This window comes from Borostomias antarcticus (genome assembly GCF_949987555.1).
Source record: "Borostomias antarcticus genome assembly, chromosome: 24".
Classification (NCBI taxonomy): Eukaryota; Metazoa; Chordata; class Actinopteri; order Stomiiformes; family Stomiidae; genus Borostomias; species Borostomias antarcticus.
The window spans coordinates 8779036-8788317 of record NC_140257.1 but is presented as its reverse complement, the minus strand read 5'-3'; the positions used below and the strand labels follow the sequence as shown (position 1 = coordinate 8788317).

The 9282-nt window shown below is 46.8% G+C and overlaps 2 protein-coding genes across 2 annotated transcripts; one reads left to right on the top strand and one right to left on the bottom strand.

Annotated features, from left to right (window-relative positions):
• Nucleotides 1-1335: 1335 nt before the first annotated feature.
• On the top strand, nucleotides 1336-5994 carry LOC311325491 (UDP-glucuronosyltransferase 1A1-like; the record flags this gene model as incomplete). The annotated part of the gene is made up of 10 exons (XM_084458205.1): nucleotides 1336-1542; nucleotides 1864-3429; nucleotides 3691-3754; nucleotides 3853-4001; nucleotides 4103-4230; nucleotides 4317-4410; nucleotides 4578-4706; nucleotides 5234-5321; nucleotides 5415-5634; nucleotides 5724-5994. The coding sequence occupies exons 2-10, from the start codon at nucleotides 2737-2739 to the stop codon at nucleotides 5992-5994; spliced, it is 1836 nt and encodes a 611-aa protein (XP_084314331.1). The 5' UTR covers nucleotides 1336-1542; nucleotides 1864-2736.
• Nucleotides 5995-6198: 204 nt separating this feature from the next.
• ndufb3 (NADH:ubiquinone oxidoreductase subunit B3) lies at nucleotides 6199-7235 on the bottom strand. The gene is made up of 3 exons (XM_084458445.1): nucleotides 7135-7235; nucleotides 6558-6686; nucleotides 6199-6467 (listed from the first exon to the last, which is right to left on the bottom strand). Exons 2-3 carry the CDS (start codon nucleotides 6683-6685, stop codon nucleotides 6317-6319), a joined length of 279 nt encoding a protein of 92 aa, XP_084314571.1. The 5' UTR covers nucleotide 6686; nucleotides 7135-7235; the 3' UTR covers nucleotides 6199-6316.
• Nucleotides 7236-9282: the final 2047 nt, after the last annotated feature.

Sequence of the window (9282 nt, the reverse complement as noted above, 5' to 3'; positions counted from 1 at the left end):
TGTCAGGACTTTATAAATCACAAGGCAGGTGAGTGGTCTTAGCCCATGTCAACGCCGGGCTAATCGGCAGAGGCTAATCAGTCACACCCCGTATGACGCAACCCACCAGCTGACTGTCAGCTGTCATAGCATTGGTCCAGCTCGCTAGAGCGCATGTATTTAAGCATGTCATTGTTCGCTCTTGCCATTACTGCTGATCGCTTGTATCTGCGCGCTCGCTGCTTCCGCGTTCTCTGCTCTCGCGTCCGCTCTGCCATTACTGCTGATCGCTCGCATCTGCGCGCTCGCCCCACCTCCTTCCCTGCTCCGCCTGTGTTCTGTCTCTGTCGTTTCTGTTGTCGTCGTTACTCTCTGTTCCGGGGGTATTGCTGCTTTCTTCTGGTATTCCACTATGCGTCGGGGAATTACACTAGCTTAGTCTCTGTGGCGCTCCGTGGTGATCGTGGGCAGAAACATCTCCGAAGGGCCATCCAGCGGTCCCTCCGGTCACCATGGAGGCAGAGACACTAGGCTGTATCTCCTTCGGACTCCACGAAGCGCTGGCCCGTGGAGGCCGGGGACTATAATGTACAGCAGTCCTCCTGTGGCGCTCTTTGACGGTCTTAGTGGGCTGAGTTACCTCCGAGCGTCTTCCCGATCGTGGCCCACTCTGATCGTCATAGAGGCAGGGGGCTAGATGTCGTTCCCTCTTCCGGCCCGGCACCCTAACCCCCGAACAGATCACACCGCCAAAATTCATATGCGTAAAAAAATAATATGCTGTATATATTATTGCATGCTAATAAATGGGTCAATTTTGACTAAAGTGATCTCGACTGAAAACTGCTCGACTTCAAGAATCTCACCTCGACTTAAGGGTCTCGGACTGACGATTCGACTCGTCGACTTCCAGGGGACAGCCCTACCCAAACCCAAATAAAAAGTATGCCATTTAGACACGGCAGGCGAATTGTCGAGAAGGATCCAGCTTTTCGAAACCGAGGCTGGCTCATTATCGTAAACAGTAGACATGACTACATGTGCTTAGCGGCTATAATTATAACCTGGATCATCTCTTTAAATGGACTCGAAAGGACAAGTTTAGGACTTGTGACTTGACTCGGGACTTGCCTGTCTTGACTTGGCACTTGACTTGGGACTTGAGGACAATGACTTGAGACTTACTTTGGACTAGCAAATCAATGACCACAATGACCATTCGGACCAATGCCAAGTGAGTAAAAAAAAAGTAGTGTTATGTTGTGTAATTGTTTTCCGTGACTTTTATTTTGGAATTCCTTGAAAGAAAGCTACCGGACATAAGTTTCGTTTCTGCTTGAGGGGCAACTAGTAGTGCCCTCTATCCTAATTTTAAACCGCAAAAATATCCAAACCTCAGCTGATCAGAGATTTCGTTAACAAGTGATTAGCAGCAGCAGCTTTGGAGATATTTGGGCTGTATGAAAAAACGCTGTATGAGGAGATCCTGGGAGAAAACTCAAGCAATTGTAATGGATGTTGGACGCTGTTGACATGACGTTATTCTACTGGAGATCAAGCAAGGTTACATCCAACAGGATCTGTATTTATACCCTCGTCTGGTTAGTCACTATTTAACGTTCTGAATTGAATTGACCCACTACTCTATAACATTAGTAGCTTGTAGCATCCAAGTTTGTACTTAGTATTATCCAATAAGGTTTATTCTTATTGGACCCCCCCCTTTTTTGGAAAAAAACTCCCTTGATCTGCACGATTAATGTGAATGACCCAATTGACAAAAAAAAACGGCGATTGTAGCCGAAAGGCGACTAGTTTGCAGGTATGATAAACACAATAGCCTAAAACCATGTTTATTTACAATGCATTTTCTTTCATTGACAGCATGCCAGAGTCGGGTGAGGAAAACGACGCGCGGTCTCTTTGGCCCTGAGACCAGCAGCTCAGGAGATCGTTGAAGGCTATATTATGATGTCTAATGATACATTATTTGAAAGTAAAGAGAATTACATGCCCCAAAAAGCAGATAGGACACACTTTGCAGCAGTGCGACTTTTCGCTCGGCAGGGACAAAAGTCGAATTGCGCTCGGTCCGTTCTCGCCCTATTTAGGTTAAACTCTTATATCCTGGCACGAACATTACAGTTGATAATAGTGAAGGACATGTGCAAGTTGTGTCATAAAATGTGGAATCTCTATCTCTATTAATTTCGGAGTAAATGGAATCAAACCAAAAAATGCGACTTTTGACCCGGCTCTCCCCTACTCAGACAGGCGAGGGCTTGGCAGGGACAGGCGTTGGTTCAGGCAGTGGTGGGGAGGTCAAACTAGGACGAAGGAAAAAGGGTAAGGCAAGGTTAAACAAACAGACGAGGTAGAGAGCTAGAGACGTGTACCCACTAGGTTGGTTGGTTGGTCAACGATCTAGCAATGGCTGTTGGGTTGCCCGGCTTCTTATTCTGGCTGCGATGGGTTGATTGTTAATATGCCGGACAGCTGTGCAGCAGGGGCGCTCCTGACTCGCGGTGCTGGCGGGTGGAAGCGCAGCTCCCGCTGTGTGACCTGGGACGTGCCAGGCTGCTCGTCGTCAGGTGTGTCAGACGAAGCGGGCGGTGTCTGAGTCGTGACAGAAAGAGAGAGTGGGTGATTTTTCATGGCAGAACTGACTTACATTTCCCCCTGTTTCTCCAGGCAAGTGACTTCCAATCCAGTCAGGTCTATTACAGTGGTCTGTGACTAACTATAGCTGCTGCCACTATGGGTGCCTCGGTAGTGTGTGTGTGTCTAGTGCTGATCCTGGCCCTGCGGATGACCGGGGCCAGAGAAACTGGGCCTACTGGAAAGAAGGTGCCTACAGTGGAGATGGGTCCTACCAGTAAAACCGGTGAAGCCGATGACAATGGAGTTACTGTCCAAACAGAGGAAGCTAGTTCTCCCGAATCTGAAGGTGCAAGTGGTGTCACCAGTGACAACGGCGATTCGGGTGTGATTAAACTACCAGGTAGTGGTGATAATACTGGTGTAGCTGGAGATACTGCAAGGCTAACTGGAGGCAGTGAGAGTGTTGTCACTGGGATAGCCGGTCCGACTGGGTTCTCTGGTCGTCTGCTGGTGGTGCCGATGGACGGGAGTCACTGGGCGGATATGAAAGCCGTGGCCGAGGAGATGGGTCGCCGTGGACACCAGGTGACCGTGGTCATACCCGAAGTCAGCATGCGTATGGGTCCCGGCGAACACTTCGCTGTGGTGTCGTACCCTGTCCCATATGGGAAGGCGGACATCGATAAGCTGTTGGAGACGCACACAGAGGCTCTGCGCCAACCCACGAAACCCCTGATGGAGCGGATAGCCTTCCGCATTTCATCTGTTCAGAATCTTACCGGCTTCGTTTTCACCACCGCCGAGAGCCTGCTGTTCAACACCACACTCATCTCCCATCTATCACAGCAGGTCAGTGTGTGTGAGAGTGTGTGAGCGAGAGACTATGAACCCACCTGGTCTCTTTTACCTCTCTCTCATTCCCGCTCTAGAGAGAGAGAGACACACACACACACACAGCCACATACAACACGTACACATACAACACGTACACACACACACACACAGACAGAGAGAGAGAGAGGGAGGGAGAGAGAGAGAGAGAGAGAGAGGGACATCTCATGCTCTACAACCTCTCTCTCATTCCCGCCCTAAAAAAGAATGTCTCCGCAGGGTTTTGATGCAGTGTTGACAGCCCCTTTGATTCCCACAGGCTCTCTGATAGCCCGGCACTTAGGTGAGTGTGTTGTATGTGTGTTATGCTTGTGTGTGTGTGTGTGTGTGTGTGTGTGTTCAAATCTCCTTAGCCTTCTACTCTTAACCGTCCATTCCCAGGCGTCCCATCAGTGAGTCTGCTGAGAGGGATACCCTGTGGACTAGACCTCAAGTCTGCTGCCTGCCCCTCGCCTCCCTCCTACGTACCTCGCTTCTTCACGAGATACACAGACTCCATGTCCTTCAAAGAGAGAGTCATCAATGTTGTGGTGAGGACGTACTGACATATAGCTAAGTGCGCACGACACACACAAGCCCTGTCTGTTCTGGGTGTGATCGGGCTGAACGAGGTCTGCCTGACTGGTCCTAGGTAGCCATTCTGGAGCCGTTGCTATGCCGACTGTTATACTGGCGTTTCGACCAGATAGCCAGTCAGTTCCTGGGAGAGGATGTGAGTGTGGCTGACGTACTGGCAGACACTGCTATCTGGCTGATGAGGTATGGCATCCATGCACACACACACACACACACACACACACACACATGCATACACACACAATAATGCAAGTATTCTGTAAATGCAGGTATGACTTCACACTGGAGTTCCCTCACCCCCTCATGCCAAATATGGTCCTAGTGGGCGGGATGAATTGCAACTTGATGAACCCCTTACCCGAGGTAAGACTTCACCTCTCTGTGTGTGTGTGTGTGTGTGTGTGTGTGTGTGTGTGTAAATGACCATGCATGTTACAGTTCCATATCAGATTTGTATTCCATTTGTTGATGTGCACCAGACAAATGGCAAATCAAAAGATCTTAACAAGTGTGTGTGTATGCCTGTGGAGGATCTGGAGTCCTGGGTGTCCACAGGGCAGCATGGTTTCATAGTCTTCACCCTGGGCTCCCTGGTCTCTGCTCTGCCAGAGGAGCTAACCGCTGTCTTCCTCACAGCATTCCAACAGATTCCACAGAAGGTATGTAAATACATTTCTACACACATAAAAACTAACTCCCCCCTCCTTAAAACAGATCTGAGTTTGTGTGCGTTCTTGCTGTAGGTGTGGCTTAACTTGCTCTATGATTTATATCATGTGTGCCAACGTTTTTGCGATGGTACTAACAATGGTAGCAGACTAGATGCTTCAGGATGGCTGGGAAGTCGACTACTAACATTGACCAAACATAGCAGACACAGCAAAAGATTTGTTTTTGACGGTCGATTAAGTGATCACATCGTCCTGTGAGGGATGAGAGCAGTCTACCCCAACTCTTCAAATTGCTCAGTGATGCGACTTAAATAATAGTTACACCGAGAAAGGGATCATTAAGGAGTATCCACTCACAGTACAAAACCGTTTTACTGTCTGATCACTACTTTCCTGGGAGATTTTTCACTGACAACTTTATTGTCATGCTTGTAAAACTTCCCTCTCTGCAGAGGTTGATAAACTAGTGTATGCATCTACTCCCTTGTGACTGTTACCTTGTTGTGGTAAGATAGGTACTGTGGCGGAACACTGGGCCAGTTCCTGACAACATCCCCAAAAATGTGATGATGATGAAGTGGCTTCCGCAGAATGACCTACTGGGTAGGTGCAATGTTATGCACAGCAGCCCACTACGTCGATAGCTCAGCTCAGGCATGCCAGGTTCATAAACTAATGCTGTGGGTGTGTGTGTAGCCCACCCTGGTGTGCGGGCTTTCCTGACCCATGGTGGGAGTCACGGTCTCTACGAGGGTGTGTGTCATGGTGTTCCCATGGTGATGCTGCCACTGCAGGGCGACCAGGCAGACAACGTTCATCGACTAGCTACCAGGGGGGTGGGCGTGGTCTTGGACATCAACCACATCACTGTGGCCACACTGCTGCAGGCACTGGATGATGTCATCAACATTACCAGGTGAGACGTTTCACGGCAGTTTCAGTGGCATTTCAAACCGATGAAATCTAACATACCATGTCTGTGTATTCATGTGTGTTTGTGTGCAGGTATAAGGACAACGTGGTTAAGCTCTCCGCTCTCCATAAGGATCGCCCGGTCGACCCTCTCAACCTTTCCGTCTACTGGACGGAGTTTGTGATGCGACACAAGGGGGCGGGACATCTCCGTGCCGCTGCCCAGGACCTCAGCTGGTTCCAGTACCACAGCCTCGATGTAATCAGCCTCCTGCTTCTCCTGGCACTGGCTGTTGTCGTGGTGATGGTGAGATGCTCAGCGCTGTGCATGCGGAGGTTCACCAGGAAGAGGAAACAGGACTGACCTTGGGGGGGGGGGGGGGGGGGGGTTGTATATGTAAACTGATCTGTAATTACAGCCATAAACGAAGTGAATAAAGATTTTGTGTATGTTCGGAATAAAGATGCTGAGAGTGTTATGGTCTGGTCAGTGTCAAATAAATGGGACCACAGCTTGTCTAAGCAGATGGCAGTAAGAAGAATACTGACACTGAAATCATGCAACATATCGATTAACTCAATGTTTATTATTATTATTATAATACAGAAAATACACAATAACTTTAGTTATAATACGGTATCAGGTGGCTTTGGGCGGTGTGGTATGGTCGGTCAGGGTTCTAGGGTCAGTGGTCACTCTTCTTCGGGGGGAAGAGGGCGTACTCGACAGCCAGAGCCACAGCGAAGGCGGCAAAGCCGTATTTGAACCCCCTAAGCATCACGTCCGACAAAGTCACTGCACGAGCAAACTTCCCCGAGTACCTCCAAGCCTCATTGCTGCAGAGAGAGAATAGAATATATAACACACACACAGTCCAGATACACACACCTGCGCTCTCTCCGTCACACACAACTATGTACACTCACCGGGCCCATGGGTCCTTGAGGCCCCTGGAGGCTAGTCTCTGTTGTGTGAACTCCAGAGGTGTTCCTTCCACTTTCCACTGTCGCCAATCTGGCATGTTCATCTTACCATGGCCATGGTCACCTCCCATGCTAGATACAGACACATTATTAGTTGACGAATACATCTAATTATAACGTAACGTAAGAGCTGAGATTTCCCTACGCTAACACCGACGGGCTGGCTAATGACACATGAACTCAGACTACCTATCAGGTCAAGGTATTCTACTGCTAGCTAGTAGCTACGTGTTCACAGAAAAAAACACAAGCAGAGAGGATGCTTATAATGCAAACATTTAGACGCAGACGTGTTCTTGTTCAACAAAAATAGCGATCGGGCGTCCAACAATAACTAGCCTAACGTTAGATTCGTGCTAGCTGGTCGATCGAACTGACTGTTTCAAGTCAACATTTAACATGGGTGGATGTGACTAAATTAATTGAAATACTTTTGCATCCTGAAGAGACGTAAAATAAAATACATCGCAATTGTATAAGCTCTTTTATACAAGCTCTTTTATACGAATAAACGTTTTACCTGGTTGGAATATTGTTGTGACCTCTGAGCTAGACGAAATACTGCGACAGTCGATTATGATGTACGGCTCCACAACCTATGGCACTTCGCTAGGACCAAACGAGACGGAAAACGCCATAGATATGAACACTACGGCTGTGTTCGGAATCGCTCCCTCGTTCCCTCACTCCCTATCGGCTGTGTTCGGAATCGCTCCCTCGTTCCCTCACTCCCTATTCCCTATATAGGCCCAATCCCAATGTCCCCCCTAAACCCTCAAGCCCTGAGCCCTCACAGACTTATTGACGTCACCTGGTGAAGTGATCGAGTGTGAGAGGCTGCAAGGGCTCGAATTGGTATAACAAGGAATGGGACAGCACTTGTGACATCACATTACGTTGACGTGAAAACATATTTCTTACTATTGTGGGCGTGGGGCTTTTTTTAAATCAATTTGTAAATTGTACATGTTTTTCTTGTAGGCCTTCGTGTAAATTAATTTTGGCTGAGTCAAATCCCCTTTACATTATCAGAACTCTCTGTGTTACCCTCAAAACATTTGTTCAACTTGAAATCATTTCATTTTGTGGTCATATGCGATCGCATCTGCGATCAAATATCAACCCAACCCAGTATTTGTTAGTAGGATCGCATCGATCCTACATTACTGCCTGTGATTCTTGTTTGTGATGAATCCAAAAGTATTAACTTAAGAATGATAATATATTATGTATACACATTCCTGCACCTCACAACTCTTTCCATATTCATGTTGGAAATCTCAATTCAAAGAACACTGCACCGAAATGGGTGATTAATGTCATACTGCTTTTAACTGGGCAATCATATGATTTAGAGCAACAGAAATCGATGTAAATTATAACCATAGCCTACATATTTTTAAACAAATCACATTATACAAACCCATGGGGTTAATAACCCATACTTAAAAATAATGAAACCAAATTAATTATAAGGCTACTTGTGCTGATAAGCAAGTCCAGCTGAAAACATGAAAACATATTTTGTTCTGTAACGTGAACGTTATGGTTGGTTGATCTGTCCGTGCTTGTTTATTGGCTGTTCTTCAGGTAACCCCGTGTTTCACGTCACGACGCTATGAACTGTGGGTAATTCCCTTGGGCTAAGTCTGCAGAAGATAGACTGGCCCTTTCCGAATCCAGCCCCTCTTCCCTCGCCCTATGCACTCCCCCTCGGTTTGCGCGTTCACGCGGAGGCCGCGCCATATTAAGTGCCATCCGAAACCAATTCGCGCCGAGTGGAAGTGGCTTATAACACCCTCGGTAGCGAGTCTGCACCGATGCAGGCTCGATTCACATGTGCAGCTGTTTTTATTGTCCGAAATAGAAAATGCGCCGTACAAATGTAAGTTCCTCACAAATTATACGACATTTGCATTGTATTTCGCATCAAATTCCGTTCTCCAGTTCAGAAAACGCTAGATTATGTTCATTTGATTGTAATGTAAAGTGGTGGCACAAGTGGTGTAAAGTTGTCCACAAAAAAACGAAACAGTTTGGGAGTATTTTTTATTTTTTTCATAGGTTTAGTCCATGAATGGCCTGCCACTCACCACAAAACACATCTTTTTACACGTAATGTAGACACTCAACCAACAAGCAACATTTCAGTGAGATATAGGACAAGTGATTTGTCTTTAGATAAATGCATCTTCTTCCAAACATTAAGCAAAGTTTCACTTGTTCCATTGGCAGATTTCACTGATTAGGCCTACAACCAAAACCTTATTTTCAATAAATACGAATTGTGGCAATCCCTGTGTATCCTTTATACAGAATCTGGAGACAAATATGTGCAATCTCTGGTTGTCATATTAGTGGTATGGTCTGCAATCTAAACTAGCCTATACTTCAGACCACAGGGGAACACATCTCTGGAAAGGATGAGATCACAGCAACATCCTGGTTTACTATGTATGGTTTACTATATATATTTATAGATGTTTTTGAGTAAGTGCACTTTCTATATACTACTTTTCCCCAAAATTTAGAATGTCAGACATTATTTGCAGAAAATGACAAGAGGACAAACACAGGTTCATACGGCCAGCTTGTGCAGTTTTTATGGGCTTGTTTTAATAAACTGTATAGCAACTTTCAACACAAGAATTGCAGCCCAAAGTGCTTC

What these genes read in the sequence shown, in the direction of transcription:
- ndufb3 (XM_084458445.1), bottom strand. Translation starts at nt 6,685, where the DNA reads ATGGGAGGTGACCATGGCCATGGTAAGATGAACATGCCAGATTGGCGA. An exon ending in CTCAAGGACCCATGGGCCCG is followed by an intron (nt 6,468 to 6,557) that starts GTGAGTGTACAT and finishes CTCTCTCTGCAG; the next exon opens with CAATGAGGCTTGGAGGTACT.